General features: G+C 46.1%; 2 protein-coding genes across 2 annotated transcripts in view; one reads left to right on the top strand and one right to left on the bottom strand.

Moving 5' to 3' along the window:
• LOC119397622 (uncharacterized) overlaps window positions 1–24,828 on the bottom strand; it is a 65,659-nt gene that overhangs the window by 18,210 nt on the left and 22,621 nt on the right. Inside the window, 3 exon segments of the mRNA XM_049416622.1 lie at window positions 75–225; window positions 1,363–1,428; window positions 12,924–12,974. Coding sequence (XP_049272579.1) covers window positions 75–225; window positions 1,363–1,428; window positions 12,924–12,974 — 268 coding nt within the window.
• Window positions 23,012–24,250, top strand: LOC119396696 (uncharacterized). Its single transcript, XM_037664003.2, has 2 exons — window positions 23,012–23,143; window positions 23,832–24,250. The coding sequence occupies exons 1-2, from the start codon at window positions 23,017–23,019 to the stop codon at window positions 24,218–24,220; spliced, it is 516 nt and encodes a 171-aa protein (XP_037519931.1). The 5' UTR covers window positions 23,012–23,016; the 3' UTR covers window positions 24,221–24,250.

Genomic DNA, 24,828 nt, shown 5'->3' with positions numbered 1-24,828 from the left:
ATTTGTGCGCCAACTTCTCCTTATATATCATGTGAATAAAAAAAGAGAGAGAGAGAGAGAAGTACGACGTTTACCTCCTCCGTTTTGGTAAGCCAGCGTCGGGAACCTCCAGACGTTGCCCAAGCCGATGGAAATGGACAGGCAGGAGAGAAAAAACTGCATGCCTTTGTTCCATTGTTTGCGGTCGGGTGCGGCGTCGGGCGCGGCCTCCACATCAGCGCCGGCCTGTCGAGGTGAACGCACTCCTTCAGAAATGCGGAAAGCGAGCAAGAAGCACTCGGCACAAGAAGAAGAAGAAGAAACAAGCTGCGATTCCATTCGCGCGAGAAATCTCCGTGCCGCAGCCTGCGAGTTGGAAAATGCCGCCCAGCTGTTCGCTCTAAAAAGCAGATGTTTCTATAAGGCCCAGGAAAACTTCCATAAGCGTGTATGTCATTCATTTCTTGATCGCGTCGCCTCTTTATCCGTAACTACGTCGTAACCGCTCTTCTTGCGCATCAATTAAACCATATGTCCCAGCCTCATTTCGCAAGATTCAAATAAAAAGGGTCTCAGCTGGTATAATGCCTACCGACCATGAAAAAAAAAGCAAAAAAAAAAAAAAAGACGAGGTATGCGACGGCATCACAAGCTCGGTAACTTGCGAAATATTATCGTAAAAATATTTCTCTAAGCGTTTGTGCTTACCGCTGTCTCGCGACATGATAAATGTTCATCGCGCTATCTTACGTACCGAGTATCCTAATAAATTTCATGCTTAATAAGGTGGCATTGAAACAGGAAGTACCCGACAGTCATAACAGCTGGGTGACGGACAAGCTTTCGTAAACATTCCTCCGGTTCTACCCCTATGCCGACGTGCGCACTTCTCTTTTTTTATTGTTGTTAGGCTGTTTTAGAATAGGGTACGCGTAGATAGCGTTCGCTGAGTACGATACGTTACATTCGTCACTTAACTTGGGCAACCCAAGAGGATAGCGTATGACGCCTGCGCAGTGGCGGCAAACGCTAACGCAAAGCTTTCCGTACCCTACTCTAAAACTGATTATTGTCATGAACAGTTGATTTCATTTTCCTATTACGCCTTACGCCAGGTTTTCCCAATTTTCATGAAGACGTTTCATTCACTTACAAATACTGACGTTCCAATAACCTTCGGGATACTTCACAAATCTTAGAGATACCTCTGCTCGCGAACGGGGCAAAACTAAACATATATATTGCACGGATTTCAACGGAATGTAATATATACGACACGAACATTTTCTTTTTTGTTCTTGCTTCTGGACGTTGTACCTAGATGTCCAGACAAGAGTGCTTACGGAGTTTCATGTTGCTAGACGAATCCGAGGTTTCTCTTACCGTTGAACGCAATCCGAGAGCGACTCCGTTCTCGCTTGCCTTTTCCTGGTACGGAGGTGGAAGCTCCTGCGTTTCAAAAAGATCCAAACAGCAGGGTGTGAGCTCATCTGGCCGCCGGAACGCTCTTATTTCTCGAGCGAATGCAATATCGCTTTTATTATTATTTATCAAGGCGAAAGCCTTAGATGCCTCAACAAGCACGAAGATTGACCGTCGGCGTCAACACCACTTGAAGACGTCATCATGACGTCACATAGCGCCAACATTTATGACGTCCTAGTTGCGTCACAAATTGGTTGGAGAGTGTTTTTTGGAGAGCGTTTTTTTTTTTTTTATCAAAGCGTAATTTCATATGTGCTTTCGTTTCTTCAGTGTATTTAGTGTGTAAAGACAAGAATTTACTGTCACCTTTTAACGCCCTACTGTTACTGCTATTTGCACAGAGTTTTCATGAAAGTGTCATTCCTTCCATAGGTCTAAGCAAGCATTTCTTTTTCTGCAACATGTCTATATGTTTTTCTTGCATTCTCTTTATCTTGTCCTTAGTTTTTCATTGCATTGCCCCTCCTGCATGGGCCACCATATTGACCTGCAGTATGAATAAATGAGCGTTACGTCATCATATCGTCGCTTGGTCAAAGGTGTGGCGATCACGGAGGCAGTGCAAAACCAGGTGAGGTGCAGAAAGATTTCAGAGGATGAATAGTTCAACTGAGAAAAAAAGAAAAAGAACATGGCTTTCGCCTTCGAGTCGTCTTAGGCGAACGCCAAAGATCATGATTTAACCCTTGTGGTAGCTGAAATAGTTAACATACACCCGGACACAGCATATGCGGAATCCCGCGCAAAGATGGCATCAGCGAGCACATAACATAACTCGATATGCACTCGTTCAAAGCGTCGTCATTTGACGAGAGAAACGCAAAGCTGTGCACTCCCAAGTAACAGCCTAACCTACGCCAGTGCTCATGCATTACACTAACTGTGCCCAAAATACCAAGGCATGTCGTAAGCGTTATGCAAACGCTTCTATCGTTATCGTAGGCTCTGCGAAAAACAGCGGCTCAAGTCTAAGCGCGTGTAGCCGGTCGGGTGGCCATCCATTGTGTTAGCGATATGAAACGAAGGGGAAAGTGATTTGACGTCGCGTACACAAATACTATCTTCGTGGGATTCCCCGTGCGATACGTTATCACTTTCAGAAAGGTTTCTGCGTCAACGCAGTGTGATTTCAAGTACCCGCTTACGTCGCTTCAAAAAATGTGCGGCTTCTATTGATCTTCGGCGAACCGCCACGAAATTTTATTTTAATTACTAGGGTTTTATGCCCCAAAACCACGATATGACCATGAAGGACGTCAGGACGTCGTAGAAGGGTGGGTGGGGGGGGGGGGGGGATGCTCCGGAAATTTTGACCATCTGGTATTCTTTAACGGGCACTTAAATCTATATGTACGCGGGCCTCTAACATTTCGCCTCCACCGAAATGCGGCCTCCGCTGCCGGGTTTCGATCCCGCGACCTTCGGCTCAGCAGTCGAGCACCGTAACCACTAGACCACCGTGGCGGAATAGGGAACAGCCACGAAAACCGTAGATGATCAAAAGCATGCGTCATCGAGAATCCTATTGGGACACTTGAGGGACGTCAGCGTTAAAATGTACATGTCCGACGCACTGGGCGTGAATATGTGAAGATCACTGCAACGCACTGCTTACTGTCTTTGTCTGTCAAATGTCTGATACTTAATATTAAAGCCCACACATATACTTACGTTAAGCTCTATCTGTGTGAGTGATTAAACGCCTTTCCTATATATAAACTAGCAAAAAAAAGCGAGGTAAACTCGGAGAAAAAGAACATTTACTTACGAATGCACTGAGGAAATAAATGAATTCGTAAATATGGTTATTTCTCATAAATTTGGGGAGATTAATGCTGAGGTCGTATAGTCCTTAGTGGCGTAACGACCAAGTTTGGCCAAAGAGTGTCAAGAAATTATGTAATCAGTGCGTTTCAGTGTGATAGCTCAGTGATAATGATAGAATTAACATAACTGCAAAGTGGCCTAAGAGAAGTAGTAATAAGTGTAAAGTCGAAATATGAAAGCTAAAATTCCCATTGCCCTGACAGTATAGAGCCCCAAGCTACTAAGAATACCGAAGGTGCAACTTTGGGTTTCTTCCTTCAGCCTGCGGATTTTCGCAGAACTGCCTTATTCAGTTGTCTCTATAAGCTGCAAGTTGCTGACTAAATAGTGCAAGTTGCTGCAAACCACTAGCTTCCCGGTCAGCTTAGATTGTATGCAGAAAACGCTACCAAAGGGCGTTGGTCCTGGTTTCGATTTCCGTTGGGCCAATACCAGGTCAATAGAGCCAACTGTTTTGCTCACACGGTCCATTATGCCGTTGCCTAAAGGGACTCGAAGGCGATAGCCTTCTTTTTGTTCTCAGTCAATAGTACTGATCGCCCCCTTTCGAAAGCTTTCGGCACCCAACGCGGTTTTGCACTGCCTCCGTGATCGGCCCACCTTTGACCAAGCGGCGATGTCATGTTATGGCGCTATCGTGTGACGTCAGGTTGTTACGTCATGATGACGTCACAACGACGCCACAAATTTCGGCGACTTGTGACGTTGTGATGACGTCATAGAGTGACGTTACACATAAAAATTTTTTGAATCCCTGGTGCTGACGCCGATGGTCACTTTTCGCGTTCGATGAGGCGTCTAAGGCTTTCGCCTTAAAAATGCAGTAACATTATGAATTATTCGGTTGATGTGAAAGGGCGTAGGCATGCGCGAATGCCTGCACTAACGTGTGCTTAAAAAACAGCGTTACGTATCAAGATTTATCACACTAGAAACAGGAAAAGTAAAATAAGACATCGAGCCCACCAGCAAGGCCTCGCGCAAACAAAATCCAGTGTTTTTTGTTGTTGTTTTTTTTTGTTTTGTTTTTCAGCCAACGAAGCGACGCGTCAAGGATGTGTACACGCTTGCTCTTCGTCGCGTGCGGGTATTTTCACCTCTCTCCGCGGCATTTATTTCCTCTCAACTTCCCGCGCGCCTCAGTAGTTGGCCGCGTCACATAAAGGCAAACGGGTTTTCCGGATGTTGCTGACCGGACAACGCTGCCACTCCTTCACGTATCGTACGCGCACGTGCGACCTTGACTTGCTCACGGCGAGCGCAAGTCTCCGTATCCTCAAATCCCGGCAGCGCTGACGATAGAGTCACAATGCGTTACATTCTTCTGCCTTGTATCTGCGCTCTTCTGCGAACGCGTTTGTGACTTTCTGACGCGGCCAAGTCAACTTCGTCTCGTTTGAAGCGAAGGTATTGTAAAAATAATTAATCGCAATGCCTGTAAGCGTAATTTCGCATTGGTAATGAAAGTTGCACTTAAATCAGTGCTAACGTGAGAACACTAACGTGACGTCGCTCAGTCCTTATTAGAGCTGCCGTTTTAGCACTTTGGGAGCAGAGACTTGATCAGGTCGGCCTCAACAGCTGTTAGAAAACAGTGCAGTCCACCTTTGTTGGAGCTGTTGTTCCGCCATACTACCCGTGAAACAATCGCAGCTATTTGATATTTTGCATAAGTGGCGGATTACGTTAGTAAAGGGATTCGCAGCTACGGGTGTACTATTTGTTGAGGTATAAAACGACAGTGCAGTGTTGTAAAAATGAACTCCCACCGACTCAGCGGTTTGCCCACGCTTATAGATTCAATTGAAGAAAAAAAAAAAAAGCTCAGACGATTCCCAGTCGTCGTCATCAATCATCAGCCAGTCTTACGTCCACTACAGGTCGAAGGCCTCTCCCAGTGATAACCAACCCAATCAGTCCTGTGCGACCTGATTCCATTTCATGCCTGAAAATTTCTTAATTTCGCCGCTCCACGTAACTCTTTGTCGTACACCGCCGCGCTTCCCATCGCTTGGTGTCCATTCCGGTGTTCTAACAGTATGCACAGTTCAAATAATACGTCAAAAGACGGTAAACCAGACGAGCATCCGGTCTGCCACCCTACACTGGAAATGTAGAAAAGTAAAAGAAAAAAACACACACAGTTTCCAACTTGCTCAACATTTCATTGAGAAAACGAGCAGCCGGACGTGTGCGCAGCAGGATAGCCGTGTTTGCACGTGCGCTCGCAATCTCCGCAGGATGACACAAGTTGTAACCTCCCGTCATGCTGCACAGTACTCAGGTCGATGCTTGACGGCCGCGCGGGTAAAACCCGCCTCACGAGCTGTCTCGGTCTCAGTAAGGGTCCGTCCGCTTGCACCCTGCAATTACGCAAGCTAACGCGCCTACTGATGAATGGTGCATCTTATTACTGGTACATCTGTTTCTGAATGGGCACTCTGTATATGAGATAAAGCGGCGCAAATGTGTGTGTGTGGGGTGGGGGGGGGGGGTGCAATCGGGATTCGTGGAGATAGCCCAGTGAGAGGCTCTCGGGGCCACTTCGAGAGACCTTCGACTGTGGGTGAATTATACTACTGAGCCCTGTGACTTGGAATGCATTGGTGTTACGAAAACTAGCATTGTCTAAGTACTGATAACTTCGAAGAAATATGCGTCGGCGGGTACAGGAGGGCTATTATTACTCTGGCTCGTGAAGGTGCGTGCCGTGTGCACTCGTCTGGTATGTATAGATACAAGGAATTCATATCGTCCAATCACTGAGACATGGAGAGCCGAAAAAAAAAGTACTCGCAGCCATCAGCGGTAAAAACTAAAGAAAGGAAACAAACTCCGATCGATCTTTTACTGTCTGGGGTCGGGTAATTTTAGGCGTGTGAATAGAGTCCTCGAAGATGAATATTGTCACTTAACAAAAGAGACAGATGATAGAAACAGTGTCGTCGCCAACAATTCGCTGGCAATGTGCTCGAAGGAACGACTGAATTTGTTCTCGCTTCTATCTCCTGAGTTGTTACGTCGATCTGTATTAGCAGTGCAAAATCTAACGTTTGCTTCAGAAGCATCCAGAAAATGTAACAGTCTATCAACATCACGACAAAAGTTGAAGAGCGTAGAAATGTTGGAAAAGCTTTTCTTCGAACTCATCAAAATACATGCGTCTACCGGCGTAGGAGAAATATTTATTTATTTAAAAAATACCTTACAGGCCCAAAGGCATTGATTGAGTAAGGGGGGTTACAATGAAATCACAAGTAAGCTTGCAAGGAACAGGGCTGCAGTGCAAGTGAATAGCCAATAAAAATACAGCGCAACAAAATTAACATTGCAGTACGAAAAATATGCGGAGAAAACGAATAGGAATGGACAAGCTGCTTGGGATAAAGCGTTGAATTGATAATCTTGTTTTGCTAGTCAGTGAAACATTGCTTTTAAAGCAGGTCTTTGTCAAGCCCATGCATTGGCTTTTTGACCAGTGCTCTAAGCGGAATGCCGTATGATGGAATAGTCATAGGCATGCGCAGGGTTCGCCATCAGGGGGGGGGGCGAAGGTTCATCGCAGCGCCCCCCCCCCACCCTACTAAGACAATGTATGGGGCAGATTTTGCGCCCCCCCCCCCTCTTAGGTGACTAGAAGGGTCAATGTACGGGGCAGATTTTGCGCCCCCCCCCCCCTCTTAGGTGATTAGGGGGGGCGGCCCCCCCCTGCCCCCCCTGTGCGCACGCCTATGGGAATAGTTAGTCCGATTTGTACCGATAGGTGGAGCGCAATTTGACAGCTTTACGTAAACAACGATAGACGGTACGGGTCCTGGTTTCTACATTCGTTATCTGTGTACGTGCATCAATTTACGCTGCTCTTAAAATACGCGAGAAAAGTAAGTTCATGCTTGCTCATTCATCATCATCAAAATCAGTCTGACTATGCTCACTGCATGACGAAGGTCTGTGCCATGTTTCGCCAATCAACCCGGTCCTGTGCTTGCTGCGGTCACGTTATATCCGCAAACTTTTTAATCTCATCTGCCCACCTAACTTTATGCTTCCCATTCCCGCGCTCGCGTTCTCTAGGAGATCCAGTCGGTTACACTTAAAGATCTGCTGCTATCTTGCCTTCGCGCTACATCGTTTATTACATACTTCTGATAAAATATAATTCATAACAGAACGGAGCTTGCTTACGCAGGCCGCGCGAACAGTTGAGTCACGAGATGTATGGTGAGGGGATCACCTGACTTCGCTCAGCACATGCCCTTCCGGGCGCGATATGCGCGCGGTCAGCTATCATTGCGCCAGATAATGAAAGCCCAGAACTTAGCTTCTGATACGAATACTAATGTAGGCATAGAAACTGCGCTCGCTACAGGTGGGCACGGAAGATAACCCCCGTGACACAAAAGAGGACGGACATTGACGAAGATAAGACAGCTACAGGGCGTTGACAATGAATGGCTTTGCACTCGCTATTTGTGTAGCACGCGTTTGCGGCCGGATCTACATGCTTGGTTAGCCGAACTTCGCGATATGTCGCAGGATCCTTCCCGTTGTCGTAAATATGCGAAGACGGAACTATATGACTGAGATTTTAGAAGGGCAAGGTTTATTACGTCCAAATCAACCTCGAGATAAAGGGGTGGATTGCGTATATTCACGGTCTGCACTTGAGCTCTTTCGCAACATTTGGGCAATAAGTGCGCGCAGTGAAGTAATCTTGGACATGCGCTGAGCTGACAAGTTCCATTACAGTGGGTTCCTGGTAATACCGGCATGTGTAAGTGAACTTGCTGACGATGAATTGGCAGGCCGCGTTGACGAACTACGTTAGAAGATAATGCAATATCTGGTGTTTTGTGGGCCAAAACCACGATATGATTATGAGGGCTCCGTATAATTTCGACAACCCGGGTTTCTTTAGCCGTGCGCTGACATCGCACAATACATGGGCCTCCAACATTTCGCCTACATCGAAATGCGACCGCCGCGCCCGTGATCGAACCTGAGTCTGTATATAGGGTCAGTAGCCGAGCACCGTAACCACTACGCCACCGCAGCGGCCTATCCACAAAAAGCAAAGAGAGAGAGAGTAAGAAAGAGAAGGAAAACCTTATCGTATTGGGAACGCTAACCACAGTAAAATGTAACTACGCTTCATATGTAACACGTACAACTGCAGCGGCCATTTGTTGCACATTTGTGTCGTTAGCAAGGTATCGTAAGTATATTTTAGTCCTATCAATGCATAATTACTTCGCTCATTCCGTGCGTCATCGTTGCAATAATCAGACACTTTCACGGCTGGCTCACAATGTTTGAATTCTTTGTTCCGGAGAAACCAGTATAACACAATCGAGCAACACTTCATCCTTTCAACAGTATATTGATCTCATCTGACCCCATGTTTCTGGATAAGATGAAGGACGTTTTAAACGTTATGTGTACGACTAATGTGCACACAAAACGAGTTTCGCGCGATCTTCTACCCCACCCGAAATTCCACGGACTGTGGAGAAAAATTTAAGTGGTCTCCTAGCCCAGAATAATGTTCCTATATCCTAATTTTCTCTTACTGTATTTACTTTAGCTTGAAAAGTGAACCGTTTGCTGCGTGGTGGCATCATGTAGAAACTCTTGCTGCATTGCGTTGGTCAAGCTTGTCATTTCCGCCTTTACGTATGAATGAAAACAAGAGCATTCTCTTTTCTTTTTATGAGAATTTTAGTAATAGAGAGTTTAGAACAGGGTATCCAAAGGTTTCTGTACCCACTCGCATTGTGTTGTCTTCAATGCGCATGCCTCAAACGCGAACATCCCGAGCACGCGAGTAATAGAGCACTGCACGGGCCGTGATTTTCGGCCCGGGCCCGGCCCGGGCCCTGAATTCGTTCGAGTTTACCCGCCCGAGCCCGGCCCGGTGATTCAATACGCGACCCGGGCCCGGCCCGAACCCGACAAAAAGTTTCGCCTACCCGGCCCGGCCCGGCCCGACGGCATATCAGGCCCGACAGAGGCCCGAGCCAATAATATAGGTCCAGAACACAGAATCTACAGCAAACTGTTTTAAGTAGCAAATATCTACGCTTTGTTGGCGAATATTTCGCTAACAATTCTACTTTAACCAACGGTAATTTCGTGTAAAAAGGGGTTCACGGTGGAAACAGTTGAATGGACATACTGGTCACAATGAACGTTTGGTCTACTATCACTGGTCTAGTACTATAGTTATGGTATACTATAACTTTTTTTTTTGCTAATGCAATGGGGATCATCAAGAGCGTTTTGTAGCAGATATTGCAGCAAGGAAAGTGATTTGCAGCATGGGTTCAGCTTCGATAGGAAGTACAATAAAAACAGAGGAGACAGAGAACAAAACGTTCTCTTCAATTTGTTTTTACTGCGCTCTTTACTGAAACTTAAAACATGCTCTAACGACAAAGACAATCGTGCAACCGGCTTCTGGATATGTAACACGCGTCTTCAACATTTTAACACCTTGCCGCAGCAAGATAGTGGAAGAAAGCCAAGTTTATTACCTTGTTGTAAATACACTAACCTAGATAAAAATTATAACGAACCGTGCGCACCACGTGTACTTTTAGAAATACGTATAGGCAGCCGAAAGGACGAAAAAAGTATTTGTTGTAGCATTCTTTTCAAGTATCTAGAGATTCCGGCTTTAAGCACGCCATCCACCGTTGCATCACATATCCTGCCGCGCTAAAGTTTCTCGCACTGCATACGCTAGCCGCAGGGGTGCACATCTGCCTTACGAATTGTGAAGGTGTCGGCAGTCGTTGTTCTTAACATCCACCACTGGAGCAAATTTAGGATGTCTTTGTGGACCTCTACAGAATGAACGTAGCTGTGCAGCTTATCCCTTCATTTCTATTGTTCCCGAACGTCGTGGCACTATTTTCAGTATCACCTATAAAACTCCTCTTTGAGGGCTTCTGCTTGCAGTTTTCAGCAGTGTATGTTATGCACGGCTTGCACCACGCTCTTTTTTTTTTTCGTATAATAATGCTCTGTGCCTTCCTAACGATGTTGTACTGGTAGAAGGTGACCACTGCGCTACGCGGGTAGGACTGGCAGGAGGTGGACGAAGCGATTTCGATCTGCTTTTGGTGTTCGTTACAGTTTGGTAATAAAGGCGCGAATAAGCTTCCCGGCGCTTACTCACTGGATGCCTATGGTTCGAGGTAAAGGGACATCACCCGGCACGGAATTCGTAATTGCCTTTTTTCAAGCCTGATATTTCGTCAAATGAATATATTTGGCCTGACGCCTTATGCTGTTTGAACCTATGCTATTCCTGCACATTCCAACGGTGTTGCGGCAGTGTCATGTAGCTCTCACACTATACCTGTATAGCGCAGGGGACCCAAACGCGCGGCCTGTACGCCTCTCCCTAAAGGCCCGCGGGCCGCACAGGACTGTCTTCGTCCCATTTTTTTTTTTCATTTTCATTTTCTTTATAACTATGTTCTTAAGCTACACAGGCATGACAGGTCTAAAGCTTTTTTGTCGTGAGGCATCCCCTGCGGCCACCATGTGTTGATACCTAACCGTGAAACAAAATTCTATATTTCAAAATCGGCGTCCAGATATCAGTCATGTTGAAGATAGGTATCGATATGTTGTTGGAATCCTGCCGCGAAATACCCTTCAGAAACAACACACATGTGATATATGGGAAAGCTGTTCTTTTAAATGGCAACGTTAGCTGACATTTGGTAAGACCTATCCCCCCCCTCCCCCCCTCCCTCCACGCGCACTTTTATCTGCGTTACTGTGCTGGCTCTTGCGGGAGTAAATTTTTGTGAATGCGGCCTGCTAGTGGAGGTGGGTTTCGACCCCTGATATAACGGAAAAAAGGCGAAAGTTAAAATGTTAAAAAATTGGGCACACCAAGCTGGCTGCGCGCGTCCATCTCGCGCCACATGACCACTGGGGGCCGTTACGAAGCCACGGAAAAAGAATGTGTCTGTATAGGAATTTTATGTAACGAGACTCCGTGCACTCCTTTCGTTTTAGTGGAAGCCTGGAAATTTCAAAAAACGCTTCCCCGCTTTGGAGCTCTGTGATCGCTCTTGCGATAAGTTACAAGTATATATTTTTTATAATACATTTATTACTGCCATTACAGGATAACATTTGGGATATAAGATGGTGATGAATATAAATAAAGCACTGCATAACGACATGTTAACTATATAGGCGTCTGGTATATCTACCTTTAGTTCGGCCATTCCAGATAAATCAAGTAGCCCCATATGCAAGGAGCGAAAGAAGTTCAGTACTTGTCTCTAAACAGGGGCGTAGCCAGAAGGGGGGAGGATGGGGGGGTTCAAACGCCCCCCGAGATTTTTTCAATTTTGCATGTGTATAATACACGCACACATACAAACGCACACACGAACGTACATAAAGTATGGTCGGACCACGCCCCCCCCCCCCCGAAAAAAATTTCTGGCTACGCCCCTGACTCTAATAAAATTTCTCCATAAAGCTTGCCCCACATAAAAAAGCGTTTTTTTTCGGGACAAAATGTGAAACATCTGTATGTATGCGCAACGTATGTGGAACAAACTTGACGAGACACTAGAAAGAAAAACAATTTCTCTCTTATCAGTAAATTACTCTTTTGCGATTCCTAAAACACCACGCTCGCCGGGACAAGACTCTTGGTAAGTGAGAAAATGTGCAAAAAGTTAAATGCGGGTGGCGACGGTCCCTTTAAATTCGCGCAGCAGACACCGTGACACCTTAGATTCTGACGGCGTCTAATGGGGCCTGCGTAGTTCCTAATCACAGAAATGAAGTACACTGACCTTTGAGGGGGCCATAGACTTAACATACCAAGTTTAAGGAAATTTTATTGAGCCAATGTCCCCAAATACGACAAATACAGTTTGAAATCCGTGACGTCAGGCTCGGAGATTTCAACGCGAAATTTAAAAAATGGAATTTTGACCTTGATTTTCTTGTCTGATAATAAACTTATGATGGTGAAATGAATGACATTCGAGTTCTTAGAGTTCACTTTATCAGTCTGAACCGATTCAGTACTTCACTATAGCGTCCATTTATGAACCCAGGAAAGTCCAAGCCCGGCCCGACCCGAGCCCGCCACCTCAAACCCGGGCCCGGCCCTAAGCCCGGAGCTTCAGGCCCGAGCCCGGCCCGGGCCCGCCGTGAGAACTACTTTACCCGGCCCGGCCCGGCCCACGGGCCGGGCCGGGCTCGGGTTTTCGGGTAGGCCCGAGCCCGTGCTGTGCTCTAGCGAGTAACCTTTTCTAAATATAGCGCGCGTACCCAAGAAACTCAAGACCTGGGTACCCAATTCTAAAACTCTCGAATATTAAAAACTGTGCGTGAAAAGTGGCTTTTCCTTTTTTCTACATGTTGCGTAGTGACGTACTGATACACCGCTGTCGATACCACGATTTGCTTCATTAAACTGCTGTAAAAAGCAGTTGAATGATAAACCCGTTGTAAAAGCGGATAAAAGCGCGACGCGTCGCATCGTGAGCATCTGGCATCATGACAGGAACTGTTAAAATAGACGAAATATTACTATCTTGGCGAAATGTCTCCGGCGTATCGTCTAAGAATCATCACATTTCACTCACCTGAAGTTCCCACTTGTTCCGCATGTTGGCGCCACCCGGTTGACTGGTCTTCTGTCACTTCTTGAATGGGCCGCTTGCCGAGCTGTCGTTTTCCCCGTCGTCACCAGATCACCAGCCGCGATGTATGCCTGACAGCGCCCGCTATTTAACCTGGCATCTCCAAATACTCCAACACACCGATACGGAATCCATTGTCGCCCAGTTAACTTCCGCGATAGCCTCTCGCCGATAACGGCTATCTCGGCTAATTTGTAGCTTCTTTTTTGTGTATCGTTTCCTCACCGACTGCGCCCGACCCGGTTGATTTAACACTGCGGCGTTTTCACCGCGAACTCAACAACGGCACGCGACGAGAGAAATCCGTGGAGATACGACCACCCGCTGAGATCGAGTCCGGCTAGCAGCGACGATCGAAAAAAGAGAAACTGCACGAAGCAAGCGCAGCCGACGACGGATTCCGAATAACGTATGCAGGCCGTCGCGCGGGGCAGGAACGCTTTGGCTGCCTCTTTTTTTCCGAAAGGCCTTCGCGTGCCGCTGCTTCGTTGGCTTTCGGACAGGTTTCTGTGCTTCTTTCTTTCCGCTCGCGACGTGCGGATCAACGAAGAAGGCGAGGGTTTGCGGCGACGGGACACGTGATCGCTACGAGCGCGAAAGTAATTGAGACAACCCTATTAGCGTTTACGCCTCGCCAGTCTAGCTGTCAGCGTACGCGTCTGTGTTTACGTTTCTTCTTTGCTTCGCAGCCTAAATCAGCTGTTCGTTCGCAAACAACGATATCCTTCCCTTCCGTTCGCTCGTCTCCCACTTCGCGACAGACGCTGTCTAGAACGGTTGGCTGCACTCTCTCCCTCCTTCGCAGGTTAATGTAGGTCGCCGCGCTCTGTCAGCTTTCCGCGCGATCGTCGCTACCAGCCGGCATGCAATGCATCTTTTCTGCAGCGGCTGCCGGCTGCAAAGAAGCGACGTTTTCCTCGCTTCCCTTTCCCATCCTCCTCTCTCTGCCGCCTGTTTTCGCCCTCTCACGTACACACACATACACATGCCACATCAGAGAGAAGTAGATTACGGGAATCGGCCTCGTTTCCTTTTCTGTGCGTTATTTTTCATTCGTGAGTTATTTCGCGACATGCGTTGCCACCGTTGCCGCTCGTAATCGGAGCTTTCTTTCTTTCTTTCTTTCTTTCTTTCTTTCTTTCTTTCTTTCTCTCTCTCTTTCTTTCTTTCTTTCTTTCTTTCTTTCTTTCTTTCTTTCTTTCTTTCTTTCTTTGTAGAAATGAAGCCGAGGAAATGCATGAAGGCGTGCGTGACATCCCTCAGGGGAAAAGGGGAGAGGGCGCGCTTTCCACGTGAGCGATTCGTCGATTCCGTTTATCTTGACTGCGGAACCTCATTTTGTCAGACCATTTATGGTTCGAACCAGCGTATAGGGCTTCCTTCTTTCATTTTTTTCCTCCTCTTCCAGGTAGTCCCGTTCTTATTTTCATTCCGGTAATGTAGATGACAGTGAAAATGCGGATCTTACTACTGCACGTGCGCGACTTCCACGGAGAGTGCGCGTACTGCAGGGGCGTAGCCAGAAATTTTTTTCGGGGGGGGGGGGGGTTCAACCATACTTTATGTATGTTCGTGCGTGTGTTTGTATGTGTGCGTGTATATATACACAAGCAAAACTGAAAATTTTCGGGGGGGGGGGGGGTTGAACCCCTCCCCCCCCTTGGCTACGCCCCTGGCGTACTGCTTTGCTCTCGAAATGGCGAATTGCTCGAAGAAAAAGCAATATCTTGTAAAAGTATAAGCGGAAAAACAGCAGGAACGGGAAGTAATTGACAGGACATACGCGCTCAACTTTACAATTGATGTTCATTGAAAGTTTCTCATAAGAGCACGTAACCGCGCATGTGCGGCCTGTCAATTCCTTTCCGTTACTGCTACTTTGCCGATCATAATTTTACAGCACAATCCAGCAACTGGCCCAGCACAGCACCGTCTTGAAACGCATTGATGTTATATCTCTCAGAGGTAACGTTAGCCGACAGTATCAATGTCCTTGAAGCTCCCAGCTATATATACGGTTGGTCAAAAGGGCTCGGGTGGCGGCAGCGAGCCATGGCTAGTTGGATTGAGGAGGCCACCCACCTTTGGGCCGGAGTAGAAGAAGCCTGGTCGAACAAAAAAGTTTATTTCGCTCTCTACCATCTTCGCGGGTTGAGTAAATATTTATAAGAATCTTTCAGCTGCGTTAGGAAACGCGCAGGGCCACCTCGCTCAACGCGTCGATACGGGTATCGCCCGCTCCTCGTATCCTCGAGGAGCACAAAGGATTATGTCGAGTATCACCAGCTACGAGCGATACTCGTGTGATACTCGTGCCCTCGATTCATGGCCGAACTTCCAGACTGAGTTGCAAAATTTCACTTTGGAAGGAAGAACCAAAATCCATCTTGGAAAGGGGAACGAAAACGTTGGAGTGGGTAACGTACCAGAAAAAGGTAAAACCAAACCAAGGCTCATTGCTCGAGGGAACAGCGGGCTCCCCCGTCAATCGCTTATTCCAATCGATGGCGCGATGGATGTGACGATTCCGGCCTGTTCGCGGGAGTAGGGCAACGTCGCGGCCAAACAAAGCGTTAACCATCGTAAATGCAAACAGCGACGGTAAGCAAAGCCACCGACACACTAGCGTCACTGACGGGCCACGACACAGATACGGGAAACCGTCGAGTATTGTTGGAACAGCGTGACATCGTAGGGGAAAAAAAATAAAATAAAAAGTCGGCGCGCGTCTGCGGGAAACTAACGCGCGCGCTGCGTCCCATAAATCACGTAGCCGAGGACGACGACATTGCGTCACATGGTGAACAAAGACAGCCGCAACACTGACGTGTCACTCGACGAGCGCGTGTTGTCGTTGCGGAGGTGAACAGCCGGAGAGCGATATCCTTGACATGGATCTGCACTGCTCTTGGTTTGGAGATCGGTGGCTTATAGCTCATGTGAATGAAGGGTCATCATCATGCGATCCACAACCAACAGTGTAGTGTTCCCCGAAGATCAACAGTTGTGTCATTTTAGAGCGAAGCGGTATATAGCTATAATGGCTATAATCTGTTTCATACATCAGGTTCAACGCTGTAGAAGCTAGCGAGACTTGTTGCAGTGGATGCGTTCACACCAAGAAAGAGCTCGATGATTTTACCACCCGTAATGTGATTTTTTTTTTCGTTTCTAACTGAGTAATAGATTGAAATGCTTTGTGCCTTAGGCCCTTAGAAATAAACAAACCCCTTTATTTATACTGTCGTCGATAGGTCATTCTGGTTCGCTTAGAGTCTCTTTGTTTTTGTATTGTGGCATCGGAGATTAGTTCCGGTAGCGCGCAGCCGGAGCCAATCGCGGAGGCCACGTTTGCAAGGACAAAATCTAGGCGCGAGACGCGCGTACTTACACATTTTGCTGACCAAACTTCTTTCATACCTTCCACAGCGTCGCACCTTAACCTTACGTATGAAACGGAGTATGGGTGCCGACGGATCGTGTCCGCGGACAAAAGAAGCGTAGAACAATAATTTTCGGCTAACCGATTAACTCCACTGATCCAGCGTTTCTTACGTCGAAAGAATGGACATGACGTAAAAGCAAGTAAGTATAAAGGTGCATAATTTATCCGACATACCAGAATGACGTTAACAATATTGCTTCAAAGACAACGCCATTTGCATAAGAAATGAACGTCACGCCATTTTTGCGCCTTAGAAACAGCCGGGCTTCTTCTGTACTGCAGGATTTCATTTTGAGACCGCCGTTGGACGCCGTTGATGAGATAGCATGCGTCATGCGCAAGAGAAACACCGGTATTTTTAACTGTTTGTCTCTTTATTCGCTCAATAAAGTCAATAATGGTAATGTATAAATTCACCATAGTAATATTCACTACACTAGAACCATCAAAGTCACAGCTTCGCTGGCTTCCATCTTCACGGTGGTGGAAGGGCTCTGAATTTTTTGTCATTACCTTACGTTACTACTCTATTACCATTCTGTATATCACGAAAAAGTTCTGCAGAATCTCGCAAGATAGAGGAAAATTCATGAAGCGAAAGATTGTCCCCCGATAGCTAGTTGCACGAAGCTACACAATGGGAACCCCCATAACGATTTCTCAGGACGCTTCCCATGGAGTTGAGGAAAAAAGTGAGTCTTGTTGAACCCGATCACCGGGCAGGATCAGGGAGAAGCAACAAATTTTCTAAAACATAAATTTTTCGGCGGAACGTCACGAAACTTCATTCGCAGTGGGGCAGAGAATCAGTTCTGCAGGAATATCTGCAACGTGGTTTTCCATTAGCGTGCGCATAATCTACAATAGCGCCGTCACATTCCGCCCCATAGAAGTGTCGCCGTACTAATCAAACCCGCAGCTTCGCCTTAGGAAAGAAATTTTTTCGTAACGTGCCTTAATATGCCGCCTTTATTTTTCTAGCAAGCGATTTCGACCTCAAGAAGGTTCGTCTCGTTAACATGACCCAACACTCACTCGAAGAACCATGCATTCTCTTGGGGAATCGTCACTGTGCTTTTGCCACGGATAAGCGTTTCGTGCCGTTTGCAACTTTACAAGAGACCAAAAAAGACAACCTTCTGTTGAATAACATAGTGATTCGTTATTTCACTTATTCTCACTAAACTTTCATTTCGAAATAAATTGCACGTTTCATTTCGCACATAACCGCTACGGTGGTCTAGTGGTTATGGCACTCGACTGCAGACCCTGTCCGCCGCGGTGGTATAGCGGTTACGGTGCTAGGCTGCTGACCCGAAGGTCGCGGGTTCGATCCCGGACGCGGCGGTCGCATTTCGATGGAGGCAAAATGGTAGAGGCCCGTGTACTTAGATTTAGGTGCACGTTAAAGAACACCAGATGGTCAAAATTTCCGGAGCCCACCACCATGGCGTCTCTCATAATCATATCTTGGTTTTGGGACGTAAAATCCCAGATATTATTATTATCGACTGCAGACCCAAAGGTCGCGGGACCGAATCCCGGCCACAGCGGCCGTATTTTCGATAGAGGCGAAAATGCTAGAGGCCCGTGTGCTTAGATTTAGGTACACGTTAAAGAACCCTAGGTGGTCGAAATTTCCGGAGCCCTCATAATCATATCGTGGTTTTGGGAATTTAAACCCCAACAATAAATTTCGCTCATACATCTTACTTTTCTCTCGTAACACTACTGTACTATAATATAAGATTATTCTTGACCTCTAACTGAACAAAAACGATTGCTTTGTTTTGTTTTGTTGCCTAGGGGAAACTGGCTCATACCGACGATGGGGCTTGGCCACACTGTTGTGTTAAAGCGAAATGTAAATGCTATGTAACATTAAAAAGAAAGAGAAGGGCAAAACGCGATGTAAATAAAAAGTGAAAGGGTGAAAGAATTCAAAAAGCCATATGTAAAAGATTGAAAAAAAAAAAGAAAATGCAAACAAATTGTTTCCAGTGGTCGGTTGCACTAGCAGTGGTAGGTGCCAATCATCCCAGGAACATCATCATCAACTAGCAGCGTGTTCTAGCCAGCTGCAAGACTGAATTAATTCTTACTGGTGACTTCAACTCCCATCATGTTTCATGGGGATTTCGAACAGACTCTGCTGGTACTCTTCTGTGGGACTGGATCACACATAAAAATCTTGCCTGCCTAAATATGAGGCAGCCTACATTTCTTCGTGTCCGATCACGGTCAGTGTTAGATCTGACATTTTGTAGCTCAAGTGTTCCGCTGAAGTCTTGGAGAACAATTGATTTCGCTTCAAATAGTGACCATCTTTCTGTGTACTTTGAAATTGCATGTCCAGTGAAGTCAATTGAAAGAAAAGAGAAAACATTGGTTAATTATAAAAAGTTTAAAGACTGCTTGCGTTCTAATATTAAGGCAGTCTCCAATGGTAGAAATTGAGGACCTCGGTAAGAACGTTTGCTCAGTGTTAGAAATCTCGAAAAACACATCGGAATTTGTTATTGCTTCGGCCTCAATCAAGAATACTTCAACTAGCCGATGGTGGAATACGTAGTGCACACGGGACTGCAGAAGAAGAAAAGCTGCATGGAAAAGTCTTTTACATAATCAGAGTCCACGAAATTGGAAGGATTATCAATTCATTGCGGCCACATTTAAACGTACTGTCTCACGCGCGAAAGAGGAATATGATAAAAATCACTTCGAGTATTTGTCTAAATCGAAAAACAAACGGGCATTGTTCAATTTCCTTCGTTGTAGGAAGAAAATTCCAATACCAGGGAATTTAGATTCAATAGTTTATACCTCGCAAGGATTACAAGAATCATTAAATCTATTGGCTCAGGGACTCGAAAAGAGGTTCACAACACGCCTTCCTAATTATGTTTATACACCAGCGGTTTCAGATTACTTAGAAGTATCGACTTCCGAATTAGATCAGGCCATGTTAAAATTGCCAAATGCAGCACCAGGCCCTGACGGAATTACAAACACAACGTTAAAGATAATATACCAGGAGTACCCGAATGACCTTTTAGGTCTTATAAACTACTCCATTAGGAAGGCATGGATATCTTATGATTGGAAGATTGCCAAAATTATACCGTTGCTTAAAAAACAAGGGGCAGGATATAATCTCGACAACATAAGACCGATTGCATTAACATCTAAAGTAGTGAAACTTATCGAAAGGGCCCTCCATGGTCATATAACAAAATTTATTAATGAAAACAATTGTTGAGCCCGTGTCAAATCGGCTTTAGATCTGGATATTCAATATGGCACGCACATATAGACCTTGAAAATCGACTTCACATTGCCCGGCACAAAAAACAGCACGCGGCTCTAGTTACTTTGGACATATGTAAAGCATACGATAGTGTTGAGCATTCCGTTTTAATTAATCGGTTGCGGTGTCACGGTTTCCCTACTTATATTGTAGCATGGGTGACGGAATTCTTAAGCGGAAGAGAATTTTATTGTTTCCAAGGTGGCTTTTCTTCCGGCAAACACAAGCAAACGCGAGGTGTGCCTCAGGGGTAAGTTCTTTCACCAGTATTATTTAACATCTTGATGTGTACTATCCCCATCCGACCAGGGGTGCAAACTTATGTTTATGCTGACGACATTGCGTTTTTTGCTATGGCCATTGACATACATTGTCTGTACAATATCTTGCAGGCATACTTGAGTGAACTTGAAAATTGGCTGGATGGTTTACACTTGAGTCTGAATTCTAAAAAGTGTGCTATTCTTGTTTTCCCTGTTAATGACCAGGTGAACATATCTCTTAATTACAAGCTGCAGGATATTCCACAAGTGGATTCATTAAAATACCTTGGAGTTATATATAACGAACATCTAAATTGGCGACCTCATATTGATTATGTCGCGACAAAAGGAGCACGTGCAATGGGGCTTTTGCGCAGGTTGAGCAGCCGTAGATCTGGTATGAGAAGGAACGCACTTTTGATGGTATACAAAATGTACATCCGGCCGGTTTTAGAATTCGGCTGTGTTCTTTTTTCCGGTGCGCCAGCATACAAGCTTCGGTCACTAGTTCTATTAGAGCGAGAGGCTTTACGGCTGTGCTTAGGCCTTCCAAAATACGTTGCAAATGCTGTTTTATACCTGGAAGCGCGAACGCCTCCCCTTTTATGCCGTTTTAACCTTCTTACGGTACAAACTTTCTTAAGGTTGTACGATTCCCCTTCTAACCATACTCAAATAGTTTTCATCTCCGATCCCGACTTATTTTTCTCCGAGCATTGGCCAAGATTCCGCAAACCGCAAATTATATTTGTTCAAACGCTACTTGATTCACTAAATGTGCAAATTCGTGATGTGCTTCCTATGATTATGCAACATAACTCTCCAGTAATTGTCTACCATGATATTTTTCCGAACCACGCAAAATTACTACCTTATGGTATTTTAAATGGGCTGTTACAAGAGCACCTAAGTACTCTACCAACGAATGTTGTTATTGCAATGGACGCATCGCAATCAGAGGAAAGAGCTGGCATAGGAATATTTTGTCCTGAACTTGACTGGTCTTTTTCATTACGGTTGCCTGATTTTCTTCCTGTTTTTCTAGCCGAATTTATGGCAATAATATTAGCTTTACGCAAGTTAAGTATTTCAGTTAGAGTAGTTGCAATTGTAACCGACTCTTTATCTGTATGCTCTTCTCTTTCCGCATCTGGTGAAACGCCCATACTAAAGCTTTTTAAGGTACTAGTTCCCGCTCATCTTCAATATGTTCATTTAATATGGGTTCCAGGACACAAAGGTTTGTTGTTAAATGAAATGGCCGATTCTTTAGCAAAGGCGTCGCTTTTGGCGCCAATTATTCCGGTTTTCCCGCTGGCATCTTACATCACGACGGCAAGATTTCGCTCACTAACGTTCAGAAAAAAATTGGCCGCGTATCTGCGTGCTTCGCTGCAAATGTCGTGTAAAGACGATAGAAGAGGCGCTGTGTGAGATATGGACGCCATGTGGCAATACGTCGGGAAACATGAGTGCTGTGTTGCGTGCTGGTAGTCCCGGCGCAGCAGCAGGCGAAGACCGGCGGTGACCAACGCGACCGGCGGGGACGCCAGCCAGCCCGAAAACGCGGTTTGGCGCGAAGCGCTGAAGCAGAGAAACGTCTGCACTCAACGAGTACTCTCCACACACTCTTTTATTTACACGTCGCCTGGGTAAAACAGGAACGCCAGAGCGGCGCCCACAACCGGCAGCCTGAAGGCCGCCCACAGCGCTGCTTTTTCATTTTTTAAATATTTTTTTTCACCTTCTTGGCCTTCTCAAAACTAAAGTTTTTCAACACCAACCCATGGCATTCGTACAGTGCAATAAAGAACCGAAACCGAGACACAACAATGAGCTCGTGCGAAGGGCACGGAGCAAATTTCAGCGCAGTCGCATTTTCAGCTTTGTTGAAACAGCGCTCACTAGTGAGCGCTGTTTCAACAAAGATGAACGCATACCAACTCGCTCAAGCTTCCATTCTTATGCATTTTCAGCGCAGCTTAAGAAACTAGGGTCCTTAAAATTACGTACGTATGCATTTTCTATTAAAGGAACACGCCACCTAATACTTACCTAGTGATGTTGCACCTCAGATATGCATGATATTTACTTTTTGATCGACAACGTTCACAAGTATGAACAGCCGTACCAGTTCAAGACGGCTGGCCCTTGGGCAAGTGGTTCAACTTTGGCCGAGTGGCTGAATCGAGGGACGCGCCGACAAACAAAAAGACAGACAGACAGACAGACGGAAAGACAGACCAAAATCTCTGCGTTTAAGTTCCCCAAGAAAGACTATCGTCTTTAAAAGTTTCTCAGACTCAGCATTGACTGCGTCTCGAGAGTATAAGCACCTCTAATTTTCCTGGCGCAGCGATTTATCCACGTCAAGAATAATGGAAGTAGTCATGACGAAATTTCGTTGCCGCGTTAGCTCCCTCAATTTTTACTTCCATAGAGCAGGTTTAGCGATTTCCCCACTGTGCCTCTTCCGCAATCAGGAGGAAACAATCGATCGCTTCTTTTTATCCTGTCGACGGTTCACGACACTGAGGAAAAAAATCATAGAACCACCTCTTCGAAAGCTGGGCCTGGAAGTATCGGAGCCGGTTATACTTTCTTTTGGGGCCACCACTCTGGGATACAGCAACAGGGATGTTTTCTTCGCCATTGAGGAATTCATCCGACAGTCTAAAAGAATATCTATATAAATTCTGCCTGAGTAAATATTTCATTACCAATACTTGAAACATCAACTCATTATATTAGTTAATAATAGCTTCTACGAACGACACCCTTAAGATAATATTAGCAAAATTCACCCTCTACTCGGCCAATCCCCTGCATTGGGTATGAGCCATGCACAGAGGACAACAACAACAACAACAACAACAACAACAACAACAACATTTCAACGGCTGATTCTTGGAGAACACCCCGTAGTGGGTATGATCCATTGATGAGGAACAAGAACAAGACGACCGTTGGTTCGGTTGTGCTCAAGATCAACCCCTGTCCGCTACCCAGCAGGCCGGGTCCATGGCTGTACCGGCTACGTTCCACTATCAGGGAACGCGCACTCAGTCGCCAGCTTCTCGGATATGTGGAAGGGTCCTCGGCACCGTCGTGGGCCTTGTCATCGGCTCCTTCTTGCTGGTGCTCATAGGTGAGTAGGCCACAAGAGTAGCGTGCAGGCGACCCTGAACCTTGACTTAGGTGACTGGTAGTGACACTCGCTCCTCAACGTTCGTGTGCCCTGATTTATCCCTTGGGTTAACTCTTTGTTTCGTCGCACTGCCGTAGCGGATCTCAGAGGCCACGTAGAAAGAAGTGTGAGGTTCAGAGCTTCTCCGCCAGGTGCCACTACGATCACAGCTGCTCACAAGAAAGCCGTCTGCTCTTTCAATGAACACACTCAATTAATTTTCATTAAACAGACGATTTCGCGCCAGTTTTCTTTTTTAGAAGACTTTTCCTAAATATTCTGAAAACTGGAAGTAACTGCTCGACCGGTAGTGCTTGCAAGAGAAGCAAGCGTGTCACTCGTTGCTCGAGCCACTAAAAACCAGGGATTTTATGTGCCAAAACCATGATATGATTATGAGGGACGCCCTAGCGGAGGGCTCCGGAAATTTTGACCACCTATTCTTTAATATGGACCTAAATCTTAAGTGCACTGGCCTCAAGCATTTTCGCCTCCATCGAAAATGCGGCCGCCACGGCCGGGATTCGATCCCGCGACCTTCGGGTCATCAGTCTAGCACCGCAACTACTGGACCACCGCGGCGGGGGTCACTTAGATGAGTCTCCTCTTACAAATGAATGATGACACGGTATATGCGTCACTCTCGCAGGCATGATCGCCAGCATGGACGTTTTCATGCCCAGCAACGGCATCTACCGCAACGTCAGCCACACCAACATGGGCGTTCTCGAGACCGTGATCTCGCTCGCGGTGAAGAACATCGCCGATCGCTACCTTAATTCCGGCAACCACGATGAATCAGTCCGCACCACCGACCACAATCACTCTTCATCGCTGCTCATCCGAAACAGGTCGCTGGCATTCCACGAGGAACTGCGCGGACAGATGGGCGCGCAACCACCCGACGTTGACAACAGCTCGTCTGAAGTAACTACGCCGACTGCTGAGATTCCCGTAGTGAGACTGACGGCTAATCAGGGCTTCGGGAGCCGCAATCCTTCGTTGAAAGCGGCGCGTAAATTCTGGCGGAAACGTTAGCGCTAGAGACCGATTTACATCGGTAGGGTCGTCGACTGGCGGAGTAGGCTATGATGCTGCTGATGACATGCAGTACGAGTAAATATAACGTAAGAAAAAGCAATGCTCGTTTCTTTTCTCTTTTTTTTTTCTTATTGCCACGAACTTATTTAAATGCTTCGAGGAAATCACGCCATCACACGACTGCACGTAGCTCAATCGGGAACCGACATCTTTTTCATAGCTAATTTTATTGCTTCCAGTGAAGGCCTTAGACCTTGAAGCTCGAAAAGAAATACGTGAAGCCTGTATTATTCACAATAATTTACAGTGATTTCTTTGTTGTTGCTTTTCTCCTAAGATCCAGTATTGGTTTCGTTTCCCCGCAGCTCTATGTGCAATGACGCTGTGGCACGCAAGATGGTCACGTGGGAGCATAATATTGTGACGTATCGGCTTTGTTTGGTCGCTCGTCCGACGTACTAACGACAGCATGCATTACAGACGACGGAACGATCTTGAGCGAGTGTAAAAACATCTTATCCCGTATTCCAAAAAAGTTCTTACGCCAGAACTGTTTCGCAAGAATAAAAATTAGGCAATATTGGCGTTGGACATATTACTGGCGA

This window comes from Rhipicephalus sanguineus, chromosome 6, assembly GCF_013339695.2.
Source record: "Rhipicephalus sanguineus isolate Rsan-2018 chromosome 6, BIME_Rsan_1.4, whole genome shotgun sequence".
NCBI classification, from domain to species: domain Eukaryota; kingdom Metazoa; phylum Arthropoda; class Arachnida; order Ixodida; family Ixodidae; genus Rhipicephalus; species Rhipicephalus sanguineus.
The sequence above is the reverse complement of the archived record's forward strand: the minus strand, read 5'-3'. Positions and strand labels throughout refer to the sequence as shown.

Excerpts from the sequence above, each read along its gene's own strand:
- LOC119396696 (XM_037664003.2), top strand. The coding sequence starts at position 23,017 with ATGGCTGTACCGGCTACGTTCCACTATCAGGGAACGCGCACTCAGTCG. Across the intron at positions 23,144-23,831 it reads CTTCTTGCTGGTGCTCATAG|GCATGATCGCCAGCATGGAC; the intron begins GTGAGTAGGCCA and ends TCACTCTCGCAG.